General features: G+C 55.8%; 2 protein-coding genes across 2 annotated transcripts in view; one reads left to right on the top strand and one right to left on the bottom strand.

The window, feature by feature from the left end:
• LOC105485026 (protein tyrosine phosphatase receptor type S) overlaps window positions 1–23,574 on the bottom strand; it is a 139,838-nt gene that overhangs the window by 69,328 nt on the left and 46,936 nt on the right. Inside the window, exon 2 of the mRNA XM_071085993.1 lies at window positions 14,033–14,217. Within this exon, the coding sequence (XP_070942094.1) occupies window positions 14,033–14,123 (91 nt within the window). The 5' untranslated portion in view covers window positions 14,124–14,217. The remainder of the gene's footprint in view (window positions 1–14,032; window positions 14,218–23,574) is intronic.
• On the top strand, window positions 302–3,868 carry LOC139360488 (large ribosomal subunit protein eL32-like). The gene is made up of 2 exons (XM_071087863.1): window positions 302–396; window positions 3,466–3,868. Exons 1-2 carry the CDS (start codon window positions 302–304, stop codon window positions 3,866–3,868), a joined length of 498 nt encoding a protein of 165 aa, XP_070943964.1.

Raw genomic sequence — 23,574 nt, forward strand, 5'->3', positions numbered from 1 at the left:
ACAATGAACACCCTCCCACCTCACCCCCCGCCATGGCACCCAGGTAGCCACATATCCACACTTCCACCTGCAACAGCCATACCTGCCCACACGTGGACACAACCTCACCTGGGCACGCCTGCTCAGACACACTGCCACTGGGAAAGATGGGAGACCCGTGAGATGTGGGGTCCCTAAATTCAGCACCTGAACCCCCCTCCATGGTGACCAGCCAAACCCTGGAGGGCCCTGAAAACACCTGCCAGATGGTAACTTGGTCTAATTCCCTGGTGAGACACGTGAGGAAACGGAGGCACCCAGCATGGGGGTGACCATGGGATATGAAGCCAGAGCCAGCATTCGAACCCAGAGCTCCAGCTTCTTGGGAGGCATCCAGGACATGGCTGGACACAAGGGGTCAGTGCCCACGAGAGTGGTCTGAGCTAGAGGCAGGAGCTCAGAAAGGGGGAGTAATATTTAATATTTAATATTTAACCTCTCCAACAGCATGCAGGGGCAGTGACATCCTGATCTTCATTTTCTTTTTTTTTCTCTTTCAAAGAGAGTCTCGCACTGCTGCCCAGGCTGGAGCACAGTGGTGTGATCTCGGCTTACTGCAACCTCTGTCTCCTGGGTTCAAGTGATTCTCCTGCCTCAGCCTCCTGAGTAGCTGGGACTACAGGCGCCCACCATCACGCCTGACTTTTTGTATTTTTAGTAAAGATGGGTTTCACCATGTTAGCCAGGATGGTCTCCATCTTCTGACCTTGTGATCCGCCTGCCTCGACCTCCCAAAGTGCTGGGATTACAGGCGTGAGCCACCGCGCCTGGGCTTTTCTATTTTTTTTTTTTTTTTTTAAGAGATAGGGATTCACTCTGTCACCCAGACTGGAGTGCAGTGGCACGGTCTTGGCTCACTGCAGCCTAGACCTCCCAGGCTCAAGCAATCCTCCCACTTTGGCCTCCCAAGTAGCTGGGACTACAGGTACAGGCCATCACACCTGTAATCCCAGCACTTTGGGAGGCTGAGGCTGGAGGATCACCTGAGGTCAGGAGTTCGAGACCAGCCTGGCCAACGTGGTGAAACCCCATCTCTACTAAAGAAACAAAAATTAGCCAGACATAGTGGTGGGCACCTGTAATCTCAATTGCTTGGCAGGCTGAGGCAGAATAATTGCTTGAACCTTGGAGATGGAGGCTGCAGTGAGCCGAGATCACGGCACTGCACTTCAACCTGGGCAACAGAGTGAGACTCCGTCTTATAGAGATAGGGTCTCACTATGTTGCCCAGGCTGGTCTGGAACTCCTGGCCTCAAGTGATCCTCCCACCTTGGCCTCCCAAGTAGCTATGTTGTCCAGCCTGGTCTCAAACTCCTAGCCTTGAGCAATCCTCCCACTTCAGGCTCCCAAGTTGCTGGATTTATAGGTGTGAACCACCATACCCGGCTCTGCAATCCCCATTTTATATGGGAGGAAACTGAGACACAAATCAGACAAGGGACTCGCTTTGGCTGGACATGCAGCCAGGCAGTGGCTGAGCTGAACACGCTCCTTTGACCCAGGCTGGCTTTCACACCCATATTCTTCACCCTCCATGACTATCTGATGTATTCATTCAGTCTCTGCAGTAAAGTCTGGAGTAGGAGTGTTTTTTGTGTGTTTGTTTTTGAGATGAAGTCTCGCTCTGTCACCAGGTCACCAGGCTGGAGTGCAGTGGCGCGATCTCGGCTCAGTGCAATCTCCACCTCTCAGGTTCAAGAGACTCTCCTGCCTCTACCTCTCGAGTAGCAGGGATTATAGGCACGCACCACTATGCCTGGCTAATTTTTGTATTTTTAGTAGAGATAGGGTTTCACCATGTTGGCCAGGGTAGTCTCGAACTCCTGACCTCAAGTGATCCACCTACCTTGGCCTCCGAAAGTGCTGGGATTACAGGTGTCAGCCACTGCACCCAGCCTGGAGTACGCGTGTTTTTTTGTTTTTGTTGAAACAGAATCTCGCTGTCGCCTAGGCTGGAGTGCAGTGGCGTGATCTTGGCTCACTGCAAGCTCCGCCTCCCGGGTTCACGCTATTCTCCTGCCTCAGCCTCCCAAGTAGCTGGGACTACAGGTGCCTGCCACCATGCCCGGCTAATGTTTTTTGTATTTTTAGTAGAGATGGGGTTTCACGGTGTTAGCCAGGATGGTCTCGATCTCCTGGCCTTGTGATCCACCTGCCTCGGCCTCCCAAAGTGTTGAGATTACAGGCGTGAGCCACTGCACCAGGCTGAGTACCCCTGTTTTAACACCCTAGAGTAACCTCAATCAGCTGCACCTGGGACAGGCTACCATATCTGTGGAGAATTCATTAACACTGTTTCCTTTTTATTGACTATTTTTACAGTAACCTTTGCATCTCCCAGAGGGATACTACATTTCCATTCACAGGAATGTTACAACGTATACCCTAAGATGAATGGAGCTACTGCTGAGATTTTTTCTTTCTTTTTTTTTGAGACAGAGTCTTGCTCTGCCGCCCACGCTGGAGTGGAGTGGCATGATCTCCACTCATTGCAAGCTCCGCCTCCCGGGTTCACACCATTCTCCTGCCTCAACCTCCCAAGTAGCTGGGACTACAGGCACCCGCCACCATGCCCTGCTAATTTTTTTGTTTTGTTTTGAGGGCTGCAACATACTTACAAGAGTCCTCAGGAAGCAGCCTATATATCCAATAAAAAGGAACTGATGAAGCGAATGCCAGGCTATCGATGCAGCAGCGGAATACTACATAAATACAAAAAGGGGGAAAGGCCAGGCGTGGTGGCTCACGCCTCTAATCCCAGCACTTTGGGACGCTGAGGCGGGCGGATCACGAGGTCAGGAGATCGAGACCATCCTGGCTAACATGGTGAAACCCCATCTCTACTAAAAATACAAAAAATAGCGGTGGCTCAAGCCTGTAATCCCAGCACTTTGGGAGGCCGAGACGGGTGGATCACGAGGTCAGAAGATCGAGACCATCCTGGCTAACACGGTGAAACCCCGTCTCTACTAAAAAATACAAAAAACTAGCCGGGCGAGGTGGCGGGCGCCTGTAGTCCCAGCTACTCGGGAGGCTGAGGCAGGAGAATGGCGTGAACCCGGGAGGCGGGGCTTGCAGTGAGCTGAGATCCGGCCACTGCACTCCAGCCTGGGCGACAGAGCAAGACTCCGTCTCAAAAAAAAAAATAAATAAATAAAAAATAAAAAATAAAAATACAAAAAATCATCTGGGCGTGGTGGCGGGCACCTGTAGTCCCAGCTACCCAGGAGGCTGAGGCAGGAGAAAGGTGTGAACCCGGGAGGCAGAGCTTGCAGTGAGCTGAGATCGTGCCACTGCACTCCAGCCTGGGCGACCGAGTGAGACTCCGTCTCAAAAAAAAAAAAAAAAAGGGGGAAAAGCCTCTCTTCCTCGGCACTGCCTATGGAGGTGGCAGTCGTCTCCTCCTTGGCATCATGGCTGCCTCAGACCCCTCATGAAGCCCAGGATCGTCAAAAAGAGAACCAAGCGGTTCATCTGGCACCAGTCAGAACAATATGTCAAAATTAAGCGTAACTGGCGGAAACCCAGAGGTACTGACAACAGGGTTCGCAGAAGGTGCAAGGGCCAGATCTTGATGACCAACATTGGTTATGGGAGCAACAAAAACCAACAGCACACGCTGCCCTGTGGCTTCAGGAAGTTCCTGGTCCCCAGCGTCAAGGAGCTGGAAGTGCTGCTGATGTGCAACAAACCTCCCTGTGCTGACATCGCTCACAGTGCTTCCTCCAAGGACCGCAAAGCCATCAAAACCATCGTGGAAAGGGCCGCCCAGCTGGCCATCAGAGTCACCCACCCCAGTGTCAGGCTGCGCAGTGAAGAAAATGAGTAGAGAGTTCACGTGCAGGTTTTGTGTTTAAATAAACGTAGAAACTGCCAAAAAAAAAAAAAAAGGGGGTGGGGGTGGGGGGAAGGATGCCTTTTTGCTTCAGACAGGGACTCGCTCTGTTGCCCAGGCTGGAGTGCAGTGGCATGAACATAGCTCACTGCAGCCTCAATTTCCCAGGCTCAAGCGATCCTCCCAACTCAGCCTCCTGAGTCACTATGACTATAGTCACGTGCCATCACGCCTGGCTAATTTTCGTACTGAGTTTTGCCACGTTGCCCAGGCTGGTCTCGAACTCCTGTCCTCGAGGGATCCTCTCACATTGGGATGCTTTTTTTTTCTTTTTTTTGAGACGGAGTCTCGCTCTGTCGCCCAGGCTGGAGTGCAGTGGGGCGATCTCGGCTCACTGCAAGCTCCGCCTTCCGGGTTCACGCCATTCTCCTGCCTCAGCCTCCCGTGTAGCTGGGACTACAGGCGCCTGCCACCACACCCGGCTAATTTTTTGTAATTTTTAGTAGAGACGGGGTTTCACGTGTTAGCCAGGATGGTCTTGATTTCCTGACCTCATGATCCGCCCACCTCGGCCTCCCAAAGTGCTGGGATTACAGGAGTGAGCTACCGCGCCCGGCCTCGGGATGCTTTTTGATTATTTATTTATTTATTTATTTATTTATTTATTTATTTATTTTTGTGGCAGGGTCTCCCTCTGTCACCCAGGCTCAAGTGCAGGGCGCGATCTCGGCTCACTGCAACCTCCACCTCCCTGGTTCAAGCAGACTCTTCCGCCTTAGCCACCTGAGTAGCTGGGATTACAGGTGCATATCACGCCCGGCTAAGTTTTGCATTTTTGGTAGAGACAGGGTTTCCCCATGCTGGCCAGGCTCATCTCGAACTCTTGGCCTCAGGTGATCCACCTGCCTCAGCCTCCCAACTTGCTGGGATTACAGGCGTGAGCCACCACGCCCGGCCAGGATGCTTTTTAAAATAAACTACTAGGGTAGGAACAAGAAGATAAACTATTAAATGGAGGGGGTGTGTATAAGCAAGAGGTAATAAAGTATAGCAAATAAAGTATAGTTGCATGATTTTTTTTTTTTTTTTTTTTGAGACGGAGTTTCGCTCTGTCGCCCAGGCTGGAGTGCAGTGGCCGGATCTCAGCTCACTGCAAGCTCCGCCTCCCGGGTTCACGCCATTCTCTGGCCTCAGCCTCCCGAGTAGCTGGGACTACAGGCGCCCGCCGCCTCGCCCGGCTAGTTTTTTTTGTATTTTTTTTTAGTAGAGACGGGGTTTCACCGTGTTCGCCAGGATGGTCTCGATCTCCTGACCTCGTGATCCGCCCGTCTTGGCCTCCCAAAGTGCTGGGATTACAGGCTTGAGCCACCGTGCCCGGCCTGCATGATTTTTTAAAATGAAAAAGGGCGGGGCGTGGTGGCTCATGCCTGTAATTCCAGCACTTTGGGAGGCTGAGGTGGGCTCTCTAGATTAGGAGTTCGAGACCAGCCTGACCAACATGGTGAAACCCTCATCTCTGCTAAAAATACAAAAATTAGCCGGGCGTGGTGGTGCCTGTAGTCCCAGCTACTCAGGAGGCTGAGGCAGGAGAATCGCTTGAACCCAGAAGGTGGAAGTTGCAGTGAGCTGAGATCGCACCACTGCACTCCAGCCTGGGCGACAGACCAAAACTCCGTCTCAAAAAAAAAAAAAAAAAAAAAGGAAAAAAGAAAAAAGGGAACAATTGTGTGTATGTGTAGAAACAGTACTGCCTCCAGGGAGCTGAGTGGCTGGACACAGGGACAGAGACTTTCACTTTGGTACCTTTTTAGATTTAGAACTAAAGACAGGCCGGGCGCAGTGGCTCAAGCCTGTAATCCCAGCACTTTGGGAGGCCGAGACGGGCGGATCACGAGGTCAGGAGATCGAGACCATCCTGGCTAACACGGTGAAACCCCGTCTCTACTAAAAAGTACATAAAAACTAGCTGGGCGAGGTGGCGGGTGCCTGTAGTCCCAGCTACTCCGGAGGCTGAGGCAGGAGAATGGCGTGAACCCGGGAGGCGGGGCTTGCAGTGAGCCGAGATCCGGTCACTGCACTCCAGCCTGGGCGACAGAGCGAGACTCCGTCTCAAAAAAAAAAAAGAACTAGGCCGGGCGCGGTGGCTCAAGCCTGTAATCCCAGCACTTTAGGAGGCCGAGATGGGCGGATCACGAGGTCAGGAGATCGAGACCATCCTGGCTAACACGGTGAAACCCCGTCTCTACTAAGAAATACAAAAAATAGCCGGGCGAGGTGGCAGCGCCTGTAGTCCCAGCTACTCGGGAGGCTGAGGCCGGAGAATGGCGTGAACCCGGGAGGCGGAGCTTGCAGTGAGCTGAGATCCGGCCACTGCACTCCAGCCTGGGCTACAGAGCGAGACTCCATCTCAAAAAAAAAAAAAAAAAAAAAAAAAAAAAAAAAAAAAAAAAAAGAACTAAAGACAAATTGAAGAAGTTATTTTTATTATTTTTAATTTTTCTTAGTGTTTTTTTTTTTCTTTAGCAGAGACAGGGTCTCACGCTCACCCAAGGCTGGAGTGCAGTGGTGCAATCATAGCTCACTGCAGCCTCAAACTCCTGGGCTCCAGGGATCCTCTGGCCTCAGTCTCCTGGGTAATTGGGACCACAGGCGCTTGCCACCACACGCAGCTAATTTTTAATCTGTTCTAGAGACAGGGTCTCGCTATGTTTCCCAGGCTGGTCTGGAACTCCTGAGCGCAAGCAAACCTCCCATCTCAGTCTCCCAAAGCTCTGGGATTAGCGGTGTGAGCCACCATGCCCAGCTGAAGTTGTTTATTTTTACTTCTTTTTTTTGAGACAGAGTCTCACTCTGTCGCCCAGGCTGGACTCTCTGTAAGCTCTGCCTCCCGGATTCACGCCATTCTCCTGCCTCAGCCTCCCGAGTAGCTGGGACTAAAGGCACCCGCCACCATGCCTGGCTAATTTTTTTGTATTTTTCATAGAAAGGGGGTTTCACCGTGTTGGCAAGGATGGTCTCGATCTCCTGACCTCATGATCTGCCCGCCTCAGCCTCCCAAAGTGCTGGGATTACAGGTGTGAGCCACAGCGCCTGGCCTGAAGTTATTTTAAACTATAAAATTGCTTAAGCAGGCCAGGTGTGGTGGCTCACGCCTGTAATCCCAGCACTTTGGGAATCCGAGGCGGGCGGATCACGAGGTCAGGAGATCGAGACCATCCTGGCTAGCAGGGTGAAACCCCATCTCTAACAAAAATATAAAAACTAGCCAGGCATGGTGGCGGGCGCCTGTCGTCCTAGCTACTCAGGAGGCTGAGGCCAGAGAATGGCGGGTAAACCCAGCAGGCAGAGCTTGCAGTGAGCCAAGATCGCGCCACTGCACTCCAGCCTGGGTGACAGAGCGACACTCCGTCTGTTAAAAAAAAAAAAAATTGCTTAAACAAAAAAGTGAGCTGATTAAAGAGAAAATGGAGCACAACTTTGTTTTAAGTAAAAGTTTGGGGTCTGAGGAGAGGCAGAGGTCTAACAACTCAAACTTGAGCAACGCTAGGACTTTGAGCCTCTACTACCAGCTGGAAATGGGTGGAGTGAGTCCAGGGGCCACACAGATTGACCAGAAAAGTTCTGGAAAGTTCCAGCTATTCAGAAGTCCAGAGAGGCCTTAAGAAGGCCTGAGGTTCCAAGTGTAGGTCCCTGTGGGCCCCAACGCCTACCCATCCATAGCTCGGGGTGGGCTTTAAACAAAACAGAGTTCCTGCTCCAGTGGCCTGACCAGCCTAACCTCCCTCACTCAAGGCTCTGCTCCTGTTTATATGACCATATGTGTCTGCTTTGAGCATCTGTCCCAAAAGTCACTAGACCTGGTTGGGCGCAGTGGTTCATGCCTATAATCCCAGCACTTTGGGAGAGGATTGGATTACCTGAGGTCAGGAGTTCAGGACCAGCCTGGCCAACATGATGAAACCCCGTCTCTACTAAAAAATACAAAAATCAGCCGGGCGTGGTGGCAGGTGCCTGTAATCCCAGCTACTCGGGAGGCTGAGGCAGGAGAATCGTTTGAACCCAGGAGGCAGAGGTTACAATGAGCCGAGATCATGCCATTGCATTCCAGCGTGGGTGACAAAACTCCATTTCAAAAAAAAAAAAAAAGTCACTAGAACCACCATGTACAGGAATGTACGACCTCCCTTAACCTTTTTTTTTTTTTTTGAGATGGAGTCTCGCTCTGTTGCCCAGGCTGGAATGCAGTGGCGCAATCTTGGCTCACTGCAACCTCCGCCTCCCGGATTCAAGCGATTCTCCTGCCTCAGCCTCTAGAGTAGCTGGGATTACTGGCGCCCACCACCACGCCCGGCTGATTTTAGTATTTTTAGTAGAGACAGGGTTTCAGCATGTTGGCCAGGCTGGTCTCGAACTCCTGACCTCAAATGATCCACCCACCTCGGTCTCCCAAAGTGCTGGAATTACAGATGTGAGGTGCCGCGCCTGGCCCCTCAACTCTTATTTATCCCTCTGATGAAGCAACAGCCAGTCCCACTGTACAGATTCAGGAATGTTAATGGGTTCACAGAGCTCAGAGCTCAGAAGCTGGGCGTGGTAGCTCACGCCTATAATCCCAGCAGTTTGGGAGGCCAAAGCGGGAGGATCACCCAAGGTTGGGAGTTCGAGACCAGCTTGAAAAACATGGTGAAACCCCATCTCTACTAAAAATACAAAAATTAGCCCGGCGTGGTGGCAGGCACCTGTAACCTCAGCTACCCGGGAGGCTGAGGCAGGAGAATTCCTTGAATCCGGGAGACAGAGGTTGCAGTGAGCTGAGATCACGCCATTGCACTCCAGCCTGGGTGACAGGGCAAGACTCTGTCTCAAAACACAAACCACGACAAAAAAATATCACAGAGCTCAGAAAAAACAACACTGGAATTTGAACCCGGGTTTCTGCCTCCAAGCCGACATCTTACTCTCCTTCCACATCCAGACCTTGAGCCTGATTAGGGCAGATGTTTTGCTCCAAATTGAGCCTGGGCCTGCCCCCTCCTTCTGGCCTCAGGAATGGTGACCCGAGGCCATGAGTCCTCAGCCAAGGACATGAGGAAAAGTCACTGTGGCTGGGTCAAGAATGTTACTTCTGGTAAAATCCCTCCCTCTGGAGCTGCTGGAAGGAAGGGCAGAAGCGGGCTGCGGGTAGAGACGCATCCAGCTGCCTGTCTGACCTAGAGCCCGAACACACCCCTTGCCCCTCCACTCCAGCGAGCAAGACCGGGCGGGTGCTACAATCAGCCACTGTCTGTGTTGTTCCTTCCTCCCGGGGTCCCTTCCTCCTCCTCTCGTCTGGCAGCTTCAACCTCAGCTCGGCCAGCACCTCCCCTGGGGAGCTTTCTTGGGTTACTGCAGGCCCGGTCAGGAGTCCCTTATGCCACCGCAGCCTGGGCGTCCCCAGAACACTGGGCTGAAATACCCGCTTGTGTGGCTCTCAGCAGAAAGGCCAAGGGACAGCCTCAGTTCCCTGGGACCTCAGACTCCCTCTCGGTGTCTGGTGAGCCTTGAGAAAACGGAGCTCCCAACATCACTGCCTGCTCTCAGATTTGGAGGGGTTCTACCTCTCGGAAGCACCCCCACCCCTGCAGATCAAACACCCTCTCCGTCTTCTCCAGGCAGCTTTGGGATCCAAGCCAGCCTGGAAGAGCTGTCCCTGCCCACCGCGTTCCCCGTCAGAGAATGTCTTGCGGATGCTTGCAATCGCTCCTTTGGACAAAGCTCCCCACCTTTTTCTCAGCAAAGGGGCAGAGACACAGGAAGGACACCTTCGGGACTTAAGAGGGCCGCACCTGCAGCTCGAGAGGCACAAAGACACGCCATGCGCTAAGTTTTATGCCTGTGGCCGGGAGGAGCCAAACTGAGGCTCAGACAGGTGAAGAGGCTGGGCGCGGCGGCTCAACCTATAATCCCGGCACTTTGGGAGGCTGAGGCGGGCACATCACCTGAGGTCAGGAGTTCAAGACCCGCCTTGCTAACACGGCAAAACCCCACCTCTACCAAAAATACAAAAATTAGCCAGGCGTGGTGGTGCACGCCTGTAATCCCAGCTACTTGGAGGCTGAGGCAGGAGAATCGCTTGAACCTGGGAGGCAGAGGTTGCAGTGGGAGCCGAGATTGTGCCACTGCACTCCAGCGTGGGCAACAGAACAACAGAACAAGACTTCATCTCAAAAAAAAAAAAAAAAAAAAAAGAGAGACAAGGGATCTGCCTTTTAGTCACACGGCGTGTGATGGGCAGAGACAGGATTCCAACCCAGGCCTATCTGGCTCCAGTGCCCTGAAAATAACGCAGGCTGGATAAATGGGGCTGTGGGTTTTTATTGACCACAAGTACCGTGGATGTCCCTGTTTCTCAGATGAAGAGACAGAAGTTCAGGTAGTGCTGCCAGTATCAAAAAAGCTGGGAAGGGAACCCGGCTCTCTCTGGAGGCAACGGGCCTGAGCCTCCCGCTCTGTGGCCTGGCTTGGCGCCATCTCTGTTTTTCCATTTCAGATTCTGCAGACAAGAATTCAGTGCCAGAGCTGGTGACCCACCCACCCTGTCCCCTCCAACCCTGCCCCGGGCCAGCCCCACGGCATCCTGGGAAGGCCCCACTGGACCTGAAGTGGTTTCTAGAGCAGAAATTGTTCCCTTCCACCTGGAATCCCAGCACTTTCGCCTGGAATCCCGGCACTTTCGCCTGGAATCCCAGCACAGTCGCCTGGAATCCTGGTACTCTGGGAGGCTGAGGTGGGCAGATCACCTGAGGTCAGGAGTTCAAGACCAGCCTAGCTAATGTGGTGAAACCCCATCTCTACTAAAAATACAAAAATGGGCCGGGCGCGGTGGCTCAAGCCTGTAATCCCAGCACTTTGGGAGGCCGAGACGGGCGGATCACGAGGTCAGGAGATCGAGACCATCCTGGCTAACATGGTGAAACCCCGTCTCTACTAAAAATATACAAAAAAACTAGCCGGGCGAGGTGGCGGGCACCTGTAGTCCCAGCTACTCGGGAGGCTGAGGCAGGAGAATGGCGTAAACCCGGGAGGCGGAGCTTGCAGTGAGCTGAGATCCGGCCACTGCACTCCAGCCTGGGCGACAGAGCAAGACTCCGTCTCAAATTAAAAAAAAAAAAAAAAAAAAAAAAGTACAAAAATGAGCTGGGCATGGTGGTAGGTGGCAGTAATTCCAGCTACTCGGGAGACTGAGGCACGAGAATCGCTTGAACCTGGGAGGCAGAGGTTGCAGTGAGCCGAGATTGCACCATTGCACTCCAGCCTGGACGACAGAGCGAGACTCCATTTCAAAAAAAAAAAAAAAAAAAGAAAAGAAAAACTGAAAGGGGTCAGTACTGAAGGCCAGACATCCCCAATGCAGGGGAGAGAGGCCAGGAAGACTCAGGCCCTGGAGGCGGCCGGAAACAGATCATGGCGCAGCTATACCTAGCTTCTGGTCCCTGAGGGAGTGTGGTCATGGGGAACTTGGCCTGTGGGACCAGGCAGCTCAGGTTCAAATGGCCACTTCTGGTCGGGCACAGTGGCTCACGCTTGTAATCCCAGCACTTTGGGAGGCTGAGTTGGGAGGATCGCTTAAATCTAGGAGTTTGAGACCAGCCTGGGCAACACAGTAAAAACTCCGTCTCTGTAAGAAATCTAAAAAATTAGCCAGGCCAGGCACTGGGGCTCAGGCCTGTAATCCCAGTATTTTAGGAGGCTGGGGTGGGGGACTGCTTAAGCCCACGAGTTTGAGACCGGTTCGGGCAACATAGTAAGAACTCCATCTCTCCAAGAAATTTAAAAAATTAGCCAAGCCGGCCGGGCTCAGTGGCTCATGCCTGTAATCCCAGCACTTTGGGAGGCCAAGGCAGGAGGATCATGATGAGGTCAGGAGATTGAGACCACCCTGACTAACATGGTGAAACCCCATCTCTACTAAAAATACAAAAAATTAGCCGGGCGTGGTGGTGCACACCTGTAATCCCAGCTACTCGGGAGGCTGAGGCAGGAGAATTGCTTGAACCCGGGAGGCAGAGGTTGCAGTGAGCTGAGATTGCGCCACTGCACTCCAGCCTGGGGAACAAGAGCAAGACTCCATCTCATAAATACGTAAATACATATATATATACACACACACACATATATATATACACACACATATATATATATATATATAAAAATATAAAAATAAGGCACAGAGGCTCATGCCTGTAATCCCAGCACTTTGGGAGGCCAAGGCGCTTCAGCCCATCAATTTTCTTTTTTTTCGGAGACAAGGTCTGAATCTGTTGCCCAGGCTGGAGTGCAGTGGTGCAATCAGTTTCCGTAGCTGTATGACGGGGATGCTGATAATCGCATTCACCTCATCAGGGTGTGCTGGCTGATCTGAACGTATAGTGGCATTTACTAAAAAACAGCATGAAGCCGGATGCCATGGCTGGCTCACACCTGTAATTCTAGCACTTTGGGAGGCCAAGGCAGGTGGATTGCTTGAGCTCAGGAGTTCAAGACCAGCCTGGGCAACACAGTGAAACCGCATCTCTACAAAAAATTTTAAAAATTAGCCAGGCATGATAGTCCACGCCTGTAGTCCCAGCTACTTGGGAGGCTGAGGTGGGAGGATCGCTTCAGCCTGAGAAGCGGAGGTTGCTGAGATCCTGCCACTGCCCTCCAGCCTGGGTGGCAGAGTGAGACCCCATGTCAAAAAGAAGAAACAACAATTTAAAAAAGCAGCACGAAAATAAGAAAAAGCACAAATGAATGAGTCAGGGGGTGTATGTCTCCAGTTTGTTCACCAGCAGTAACACTTATGCTTGTGGTAACACAGGATTGCTGGCCTGCTATGTGCCCAGCTACATGCCCAGCTATGCGCCCAGCAGCAGGCAGGGGCTTGACATGTCCACGTCACAAGAATGCAGGATGTGCATAATGATATGAGCCCTGTGACGGTGGGTAAGGGAGGCTGAGCCACTAGCCCGAGGTTGTGCAGCAGGTTGGTGGCAGAGCCAGGATTCAAACCCAGCCTGACTATAGAACCTATAGTCTCTTTCCCTACTCCCCTGATGCCCTATGTCCTCATGGGCCTGAGTGATGCCTTCTCCAGGTCCTTCATGGTGGGGTGAGTCTTGGCATTGGGCCCCAAATGGACGCTCATCCTCTTCACATTATAGCCAGAAATGCTGCCTTGCCCATCTCTAAACTATACCAACCTCTTTCATCTCCAGGCCTTCCCAGGTGCTGTCATCCTGACGAGGAATAGCTTTTCTATTGGCGAACTCCTATACACTCACAAAACCCCAGTCCCAATGCCCTTTCTCCCAAGAAGCCTCCCCTGGCTCCGCCTGAGACAGTTTGTCCGTGTGTGTGTCTGCCACCAGGTGTAGCTACTGCCCATAGCAAGGAAAGGTAACTCTGTGGCTCACTAAGGAGTGACCTCAAATAAGTCCTTGCCTCTTTTCAGCCTTGTTTTCCTTCATCGGAAAACATGGAGGGTAACAGAACTGGCACACTGGGTTTTGTCAGGCTCAAGGGAGAGGAAGCAGGTAAAATCTGTGCTTAGCATGGAGCCTGGTGCTGAGTTGATGCTGGGGAAACAGACACCACCACCATCGTTACTGTTATTTACGAATACCAGCATTGTTATTTATCTCTGAATCTCTCAGGGCTCAGCACACAGCCCTCAGCATTCAGCCTCATTTGTGGAGCATAAAAGTTCCACTTGGCGACCGGGCGCGGTGGCTCACACCTGTAATTCCAGCACTTTGGGAGGCCGAGGCAGGTGGATCACGAGGTCAGGAGATCGAGACCATCCTGGCTAACACGGTGAAACCCCGTCTCTACTAAAAATACAAAAAAATTAGCCGGGCGTGGTGGCGGGCGCCTGTAGTCCCAGCTACTCGGGAGGCTGAGGCAGGAGAATGGCATGAACGAGGGAGGCAGAGCTTACAGTGAGCTGAGACTGCGCCACTGCACTCCAGTCTGGCCGACACAGCAAGACCCCATCTCAAAAAAAAAAAAAAAAGTTCCATTTGGCAAAATGGAGGGCCCCCGGGAGGAGGTGGGGAGCGTGCTCACACACACACAGCCATAAATGCACACAGGTAAACAAACACGCGGACACCTGCACACTCCGTGCCAGCTTCTTACCTTCTGCTGCGCAGCCTCCAACGAGCAGGACCACAAGGAGGCCCATGGGACCAACCACGGATACCATGCCAGGGCCCCAGGTGGGCGCCATGCTTGGCAGCGACCTCCGATCTCCGCCCTGGAGGGGGATGGCCCCCCGGTCCCTCACAGAGAGGCCTCGAGCCGAGCGTCAGATGGGGCAGCGTCTGCAGAGGCAATGGAGGGCGGTGAGAGGCGAGTGGGGAAATCCAGGAGACCTTCATGGAGGAGGTAGTGGGAGGGTCACATGGAGCAGGGGAGGGTCCGGCGGGGGCTGGTCATGGGAAAATGGGGAAGGATCACGGGGTGATGGGATGGAATGAAAGTGCTGGGCCCCTGCTATTGAATTAATGTGTCCCCCCGCCAAAAAGAAAATCATATGTTGAAACCTAGTCCCCACTCTGATGGTAACAGGAGGTGGAGTCTTTGGTAAGTGACTAAGTCATGAGAGCAGAGACCTCATGAATGGGATTAGTATCATAAAAGCTCTTCCAGAAAGCTCCCTTGCCCTTTCTGCCACGTGAGGACACAGGGAGAAGATGCCTTCCATGAACCAGAAGACAGCCCTCACCAGACACCAAATCTGCGTTGCCTTGATCTTCGGCTTCCCAGCCTCTAGAACTGTGAGGTACGAATTTCTGTCGTTTACAAGCCACTTGGTCTGTGGTATTTGGCTACCCAAATGGACTAAGGCAGCCTCCAACCACCAGCGAAACCCCAACCCCAGCATGAGTCCCCAACCTGGGCTGGGCCCGTGACTCAGACCAAGCCCCACACCAGGACTGAGGACCTCTGGGGGTGCTGAGCCCCGATTTTCTCCAACTCACAGGCTGCTTCTCAGGAAGGAGGGGACTCCAGACTACGCTGCTGTCTGGCTCTAAAACCTGGTCCCCCAAGTCACGAGACAAATCTCTCCTCACACCTGCCTGTCCCTGCCCTGCTCTAAGACCTGCCATGGCTCCCGGAGCCCCCAGGGGAAGCCACTCCTGCTGACTTCACTGTTTCCCCTCGCTTGGAGGTAGAGCCAGGCCGGCCAAGCTCAGTCCCACCTCCAAGCCTTTGCTTCTGCTGTGCCCTCTGCCTGGAATGTTGTCCCCCACCACATGACAGGTCTCAGCTCAGCTGTCACTTCCTCAGGAAGCCCTTCTCTGCCCCTCAAAGGTCAACTCCCCCTACATTCTACATCCCGGAGCGCCAGATATGACTAAGGTTATCCTCCATGGTATTCACCCTGGTTCCCAAATTAAATGAAAAGATGTTCATCATTCAGCACGTTTCTCCTACAAGAACCTCAACTCCTCCCGGGCAGAAGGGTCCCTCATCACACACCTTGAACCCTGGAACGGCCCCCTCTCCATCTCCCCAATCTCTACTCTGTCCGGAGCCAGGTCAGAGGGCCAGGGAGGGGCAGGGAGAGGCCCAAGGATAAGATCTTTGTTACCCAGTCATGCCAGCACCCATGCCAGCCCATGCCCTGGGCGGGTCCAGGCTGTGGCCACAGGAACTGGTGGTGCATAATAACGGGGCAGTCCCTGTGATTCTGACTCCCAAAATACCCAGCTGCGGTCACCTCGCCCAGCCCTGGGGCGGTCCCAGGGGAAGGATGGGCGGGTAGTGGCCAGGTCACAGCCTAGGGCGAGGAACAGGATTGGGGGGGCCTCGGTGTACATAGTGAGGCCACAGGCACTTAGTCAGACCGGGCACAGAGAATGATGCCTGCTAAATCAGGCCACAGACATACACAGATATACACAGTCAAATCACCAATACACACCGACACACAGTCAGACTGCAAGCAGTTCTGTATCTGCAAGAGACACAGAAATAAACGTATTCACACAGTCAGGCAGCAGAGATGGGCACATGCACAATCAGGCAAATAAAACTTGCACATAGTCAGACCACAAACACAGACAGGCCCAAAATCAGACCACAGACATACACCAAGCCAGAAAAGATACAGACACAGGGTCACGGTGGGGCAGGCAGTACACGTACACAGTTAGGTTACAGGGAACTGCAAACATGCAATTAGATCAGAGATACCTACAGGTGCACAAGCAGGTCAGCGTCACACACAGACACAGGTGCCAGCACACTGTCAGACTATAGATAGGCCACTCAGTCAGCAGACCACAGGTGCATGCACCAGCCAGCCAAATAGAGACGCGCAAAGTCAGATTCCCTTCCTACACACATCTGTGCACACAGCCAGGCTACATAGACACGTACACGCATAGTCACACTCTAGGTACACCTTGCACACAACCAGTTGGGGACTGGGAAGATGAAGGAAATGAGGCCCAGAGCACAGTCCCTTACTCTGAGTCCCCGCCCTGGCCCTTTAAGAGCAAAAGTCACCAACAAGGAAGGCGGTGGCCCCAGATGGAGAAAACAGCCTGTGGCCAGCTGGGGCTAGGGTGACCACAGTGGCTGGCCCTGCCCAGAAATGCACATCTGCTTGGCCACACTGGTGGGTGAGGTCAGTCCCAGACCACTTTGAGTAGCTGGGCAGGCCTGCAGAGAGCCTCTGGGGAAACTGAGGCAGCACAGCAAACCTGAAGCTCAGAGAGCATGGGTAGGAGTCACTTGCACAGAGAGCCTAGGTGGGGCACACGTATGGAGGGCCCCAGCCACAGCTGGCTCTCCCACATCCCACGGGGACCTCAGGGCAGCCGCCTTCTAAACCGGGCAGCCCTAATTACACCCTGGCTCCCACGGCAGAGGCCATGTTGGGCCCATACCTCCCTGATGTCTGGGCAGGACAAGGCTGAGCCAGGCACAGGGAGGCAGGGCCTGGCCATGGACTCCCCTTAGATCCGCCACTCCAGCCTGTCAGGGGCGGGGACGAGGGGCTATAGCAACAGCGGCATTTGAGGCACGGGTGATGCCTCAGGAACAGGGTGGTGGGAGGGGCCCAGGGAGTGGGGTTCAGACACTACCGCTGCAAAAGACAAAACATTCCAGGGTCCCTTAGGTGCCAATCCTCCCTAGGGGAACCTCCCATGATGGAGATAGGACCCCGCACACCCACGACCCTCCTACTGACTCCTGCTTCCACGAAAACCCCAGGTGTGGGGTCCTCTGCGAGGACTTGGGAGAAAAGATCCCGAAGTCCCATCAGCTCTGCCTTCAGAATCTGTCCCCAAACTGTCCACTTCTTACCCATTCTTCTGCCTCCACTTCTTCCAGCCCCACTGTCACTGGCCTGGATGGACATCGTCACCTCCACCCTGGTCTCCCAGCTCCCGCCCTCGCCCTCGGTCTGTTCCACCCACAGAAAGCAGAAAGCATCTGCCAGCACCTGAGTCAGGGCCCGTCCTTCCTCTGCCCACAGCCCTCCACGGCTTCCACCTGCCTCGGGGTCAAAGCCCAAGTCCTTCCTGAGGCCCACCAGGTCCTGCACGACCTGCCCCATCCCCTCCCTGCTCTCCCCTCCTCCTTCTCTCCCCTTCCTCCTTCTGCTCCAGCCGCATGGCCTCCTTGCTGTTCCTCCAACACCCCAAGTGTAGTCCAGTCCTACCCCCGGGCCTTTGCATGGGCCATTCCTGGATTTAATATTGGGTGAGGACCAAAAGGTGAATGGGAATTAGGGGCAAGGGTGTCTGTGTACTAGGAACAGCATGAGGAAGGGCAAAGGGGCAGCACCGAGAGGTCTTAGGAGGGAGAGGGGGAGAGATGAGGACAGAGAGGTGCACACAGACCACACCCACAGGACAGCCAGGAGCCCTACGTGGCCCTGGGCAGGGAGGGACACAGTCAGGTTGGTGCCAGGTCAACCCTCCACCATGCCCTCTTGCAACAAGGCAGCCTGGGCCACCAGCCTTGGCAGTCAGGTGCAGTCATCTGCAAGCTCCCAGGAAATGACACGGCTGTCAGGAAAAGCATGGCAGCCCATGGTGGCCAGTGAGGCTGCGCCAGGGCTAGGGAGAAGGGAAAGAACGGACTGCTGGACCTTGAACCCACGTGGGGCTCAGGGAGGGTCTCTGCCCACCCCGCCTGGCTTTCGGGGGCTAGGCTGCCCACCACTAGCTTGTGGTAGCTGGTCGGAGGCAGGCGCTTGCCTTTTACGGATGAGGAAACTGAGGCTCATGGAAGAACAGGGACTCAGCCAAGGCCCCCAGCTGGGGTGGGACTCGGGTCTAGAGCCCATGTTTAATCTTGTGACTGTGTCTTTCCCTAGCCACTGCGGGATCTCTGGACAACTCTCTCTAGGCCTGGTAGAGCCTGCTGGCCGCCTCTGGGGATTCCCCCGCCGTGCTAATGGGGGGCGAGTGGGCACCCATTCCAACCAGGCGCCAGGGCATGGGTCACGCGATCTGGGAGCCGGCTTTGCATGCCCACGCGGTCCAGGGAGCATAAAGGGGTGATTATGACCCAGGCCGGGCAGCAAACAGGCTCTGTCACCCGCACGAGGCGGGGGCTCCTCGGGCCGGAGGAGGCTCCAGCTGGAGAGTCTACTCTGTCCTGTCCTGGGGCGGGAGTCTGGGGGCCTAATTCTAACCCTCAGGGGCCATCCCATGACCCCAGGGCAGGAGAAGCCGAGGCTGGTGACGCCAGCAGTGGGACTCACGGAAAAGACCCTAAGCCTGCACAACATCTCCACCTTCACATCCACCGCCCACCCACATCTCTCCCATGCCACTGCCTGGAATGTCATTTCCAGGACTGGACCCTGGCCTCCAGCCTCCCTGGACCTAGGTCACTCCCACGTCCACTCAAGCAGGGACAGGCAGCGAGGGCCCCCTTGGGCGGCAAGCCCAGGCTCTGTGGCCACTGGTGGGCTCAAGTCAGCTCTGGCCAAGCCACTGTCCCTCCCAGGTCACCATTATCTCCCTATCAGGAAACGGGCTCAGGGAGGGGCTGGGTGGGACTGGCCCTTCCTGGAACTGAAGACGGAAGACCTAGCTTTAATTGACTATTGATTGTATTGGGAAGATGTGACAGCTCAGGGCACTGTCCCCAGGGGTCCTGGTGGCCAGGAGTGGAAGGGTGGGGCAGACAGGGAACCAGGCCCAGCCCTGGAGAGGGAAATCATTAAAGTCCACTGGGTGCCCCTGGGGTGCTGAGCCCCATTAGATGTTCTCTGTATTTCCTGCTGTTTAACGGATTAGGAAACCGAGGCTCACCAAGAGTCCTGCATGGAGAAGGGGGCTGGGCTGGGTTAGGATTTGAGGCCAGAGCCCGGTTCTCAATTGAGCTCAGGGTCCACGCCCCCTAGGCGCCCAGGCTGCCAAAATCGCCCCATCAGTGTCCCCCATGCTGGTTTCATGGAACAACTTGAGACGCCAAGATCTGGGGGCACCCCTGCTTCTGCTCACACACCCACGGTGGCTCCCAGCTCCTGTGCTCGGTGTGCTGGGCCCTTCTTGATGTGACTGCATCCATCTCTTCCCTACCCCCTCTTCCCAAAAGGTCCTGCAGTTCTCAGAATACACTGCCTCAGGCCTCTGAGCCTCTTCCCATGCAGGTCCCTCACCTGGCACACCCTTCCCCAGCTGGCCCACGCTCACAGTCAGCTCATCCTGTAAGCTGCAACCACGAGATGCCTCCACTCCAAGCTAAGCCCCGTTCTCCTCTGCTCTAAACCCCCCATGGCTCCCATCAACACGCATTAAAACTCAGACTGCTACCTCAGCCTCCAGAGCTGCCAGCCCGGCCTCTACTGACCCCGTCACGCCACAACCCCCCATGCCAGGCTTCCCATGCCACCTTGATCCCCCCACTTGTGGCCCCTGGCTCCCATAGGGGTATTGACACGCACTGTTCCTTCCACCCAGCACACCCTTCCATATTCCCATCAAATCTCAGCCCTCACACTCATCCTCAGGTCTCAGCTGAGCTGTCACCTCCTTCAGGAAGCCCTCCTGGATGCCCCAGGTTGGATCAAGACCCATTCTGTGCTACCCCATCACAGCTGTGCTCCCACTGTGGGTCTGTCAACCCTCTGGATGGAAGCTCTCTTCCCACCCCAGGAAAGTCGCTGCGTGCACTGGATGCCAGCTGCATACCCAGCTCCACCTGGCACTTCATCCACATCATCCCTGCGGTCACCTGGGTTTCAGAGGTGGAAACTGAGACCACAGACAGAGACCACCCCAGGCAACGGAGGCCAAGACGGGGACAGCCTCACATCCACCCTAGGGGGTCTGGCTGAGATTTAAAGGGTGAGGGTGAGGCTCTGGAAGGAGCAGACAGGGCTTGGGGTTGACGCCAGCCTGGGGTCCGCCGGAAGCCCCTTGGGGAGGGTCACCAAACTCCATCAGCTCAGGACTCGGGGCCTGGAACGGCTTAGAGCCCAGGGACGGGAATGGGTAACGGAAAGGTACGAGCTGCCCTGACCGTCCCAGAAGACACCACCACAGGCCCCTCCCTGAGGCCAAGCCCCCCAGTTTCTTAAAGCCCCCCAACAAAGCACAGAGGCAACGTGGGGTCCCCAGGCCCAAGGGGAGCTGAAACAAATGGATGGAAGTAAACTTCTGCGATTTTCGGGGTTGGCTAAGAGCAGGAATTCCTGCCATGCACCCCCCACCGCTACCTGCCCCCTCTGCGGTCCTGTTGCCTCCTCTGCCTTCTGCGAAGTCCCCAATCAGAGCTCCCCCGGGCTGGCAGCGAAGGCTGCCCTGCGCCTGGCTCCGCCCCCGGGAGGTGGGGGAGGAGAAGGGGTGGGGGGAGGAGGTCGGGCTGGGGGCCAGGCGGGGGAGGGGACCCTGCGGAGCATAACGGTCTGGAGTTTTCCAAAGTGCAAGCGACGGGCCTGAATGGGGGGGCGCCAGGCAGCAGCAGGCCCAGATTGTCCCTGGAGGGCGGCCAGCCCGGTCAGGCCCGTGCTAGGCTGGGGGGACCCTCGCGTACCCCCGTCGCGGAGCACGGAGGGGGAGCGAGGAGAGGGACAAAGCCTGGCGCGGCCCGGGCCTCGGGATGGAAAGGGGTCCCGGGCGCACTCACCCCGCGGCTCGGCGATCGGGCCCGGGCCCCGCGAGGCCTCCACAGGGCCCGCCGCAGCCGGTCCCCGCGTCCCTCGGTCCGCCCGGAGCGGAGCGCGGCGCGCAGCGAAGACTCGGGAGAGGCCTCGGCCTGGGGAGCTCGGCCTGGGGGCGGGGCAAGGGGCGGGGCTGCAGGGGGCGGGGTTGCAGGGGGCGGGGTTGCAGGGGACGGCCGGGGAGAGGGATTGGGGGGGCAGGGATGGGCCCCGGCCGGAAGTGGGGCGGGGGGACCAGAGGGGAGCCCCATCTGGAGGCGCAGAGAGCCTCCGCGGGGGTCCGTGCAGCATTGAGAGAAGGGGCGCCCCAGGGAGGGCATGACCCAAGACCCCTCCCTCCCGAAGCCTGGTCCCACTGGGAGCCTCTACCCTGCTCCCAGCTTCCACAGCTCTGATCGTGGCCATGGCAACGGATGAGGAGGCTGGATGCCGGACGGGGCGGCGGAGGGCTCCCCAAACACACCCAAATACAGGAGGTCGGAGAAGGGGCAGAGTTCCCCTCCCAGTCTGGGTGGGACCTGAGGCCCAGCAGTTGGGGGGGAGGCGTCCCCTCTTTCCCCTCCTAGACCAGAGGGTGGGGGAGGGGCTCAGGCGCAGAGGCTTCCCTCCCGCTGGGGGTCCAGGGGAATGAATGGGGGAACACCGTGGCAGAGGCCCCCACCCTCGCCACAAGCCTGAGGAGGGGGCGGAGAGCGCGGGGCCAGATTGGAAACAGATGGGGCCGCCGTGCCAGGCCCGCGACACTGGAGCAGAGGGAGAGGAGGGAGAGGGAGGGGCAGACCTGTCCGGGCGCCCAATCCGAGCCCGCGCTGCGCCCAGGGTGCGGGTTTGAAAACTCCACTGGAGAGGCCCGGAATGCAGAAGGCCAGCGGGACCTAAGGGTCTCGAGCACGGGGCAGGGGCCGGGATGGAGACCCAAGGGCTCCCGCGTCTGCTCCCATCCCTGGTGAAAATGCCTGTCTTCCCAGCATCCGCGCTGAGGACGAAGCCCAAACGCCAACGCCAACGGGATGTCCTGAGCTCTCAGCTATCATCAGCTGTGCTTCCTCAGGCCACTGGCCACGGCTCTAGGAGGCAGGCCCATCATCACCCCCATTCTGCAAAGAACGGAGCCAAGAAGGAGAGGAACGGCTGCCCACAGCCAGGAAGAGCAGGGATCGGAACCAGGGTTTGGGTCCAGAGGCGGAGCTCTCACCACAGTGCTGCTGGAGGCCTGGGGCCCCGGAACTGAGGGTACATCACGAATAATTTCAAGTCCCTTGGGTTAATCTAGGGACAGGGCCATCCTGGAGACAGACGGCCCCACTCTCTAGAAGCCATTACTCAGTGGGGCAAAGGATGTGGGCTTTGATGGGAGACACACGGGCGGCTGTGAGAGCCCAGCAGAGACCACTCTGCTCCCGTCCATGCCCTCCCACTGCTACCCCAGTGGGTGGCTCCCACCTCCCTCAAACATCGAATAAATGCCTCCCTCACTGGGGGATCCCACACTGCCCCTTTCCCTTACCACACATCATCCCCCCTCTGCAAAATGGAGCATGGAATCCCCCCACCCCACCTCCAGCACTAGGTGGCCTAGTCCACAAAGCACCATGCACACAGTAGGTGGTCTGTGAGTGTCTGCACACAGGCTCCCTGCCTGCCCTACAGTAGGAAATAAACACAGGATGCCTTGACGCTTCCCATCCCACGCAGCGCCACCCTCAGCGAGGTACACAGTAGGTGCTTCATGGAGGCGGCGGCCGGGTGCCCCAGTACCACTAGAGGCACACAGGAGGTGCCCTGTGTCAACGAAGGCATAGGAGCAACCAGCATGACCTCCCCAACTCGGCTGGGCACACAGTGGGCCCTCAGGAGCAGAGTAGGCACCTTGTTTGCATCTGCGGCAAGGTAGGGGGCTCATACAGACTCGAGCTTGAATCCAGGGATGCCCCGTGTGTCAAGAAAGGACCCATACCTCTCAGGCTGACGGTTTCCCCAACTGTCACATAAGTCAAGCACCGAACAGGCGTTCAATGAATCCACACTGTCAGGAGGCTTGGGGCTGTATGACCTGCGGCAGATGGACCTGGCTCCTGCCAGCCCCTTCCCAGCCAGTCCTGCCCTCTCTGGGCCTCTTGCCCATGTCTCTGTGGAGACAGACTCTTGCTCCTATTCCACAGTGGTGACCGCAGTTGGCAGGGGACATAGCTGCCCCCGAGGGGCTGGGGAAGTTAGGCCAGGTGCCCTCCCCCTTGGCTGGGTGGCCCCATCAGCACAGAGCCCTAAGTGCGCCTAGTCCCGCGTCTGCCTCTCCCAGCAGACTGTGACCTCGGTGGACAGAGCAGGGTTTGTCTCAGTCACCCAGTGTCCCCAGCACCTAGCACAGGTCCACGGTACAAAGGAGGTTCTCAGCAAACATTTGCACAATCAGGCCCAGCCTCACCCAGGAGAGCCCCTCCAACCTTATTCTCCTCCAAAAGCCACACCGTGTGCCCTTGTCATAAAGCAGGCATCTTCGCCCACCCTTTTTTCAAGACAGGGTCTCACTCTGTTGCTCAGG

This window comes from Macaca nemestrina, chromosome 20, assembly GCF_043159975.1.
Source record: "Macaca nemestrina isolate mMacNem1 chromosome 20, mMacNem.hap1, whole genome shotgun sequence".
Classification (NCBI taxonomy): domain Eukaryota; kingdom Metazoa; phylum Chordata; class Mammalia; order Primates; family Cercopithecidae; genus Macaca; species Macaca nemestrina.

Bases quoted from the DNA above. Each gene is read 5' to 3' on its own strand.
- LOC139360488 (XM_071087863.1), top strand. From the start codon at position 302: ATGGGGGTGACCATGGGATATGAAGCCAGAGCCAGCATTCGAACCCAG. The intron at 397-3,465 runs GTCAGTGCCCAC...TGGCTGCCTCAG, and splicing joins GACATGGCTGGACACAAGGG to ACCCCTCATGAAGCCCAGGA.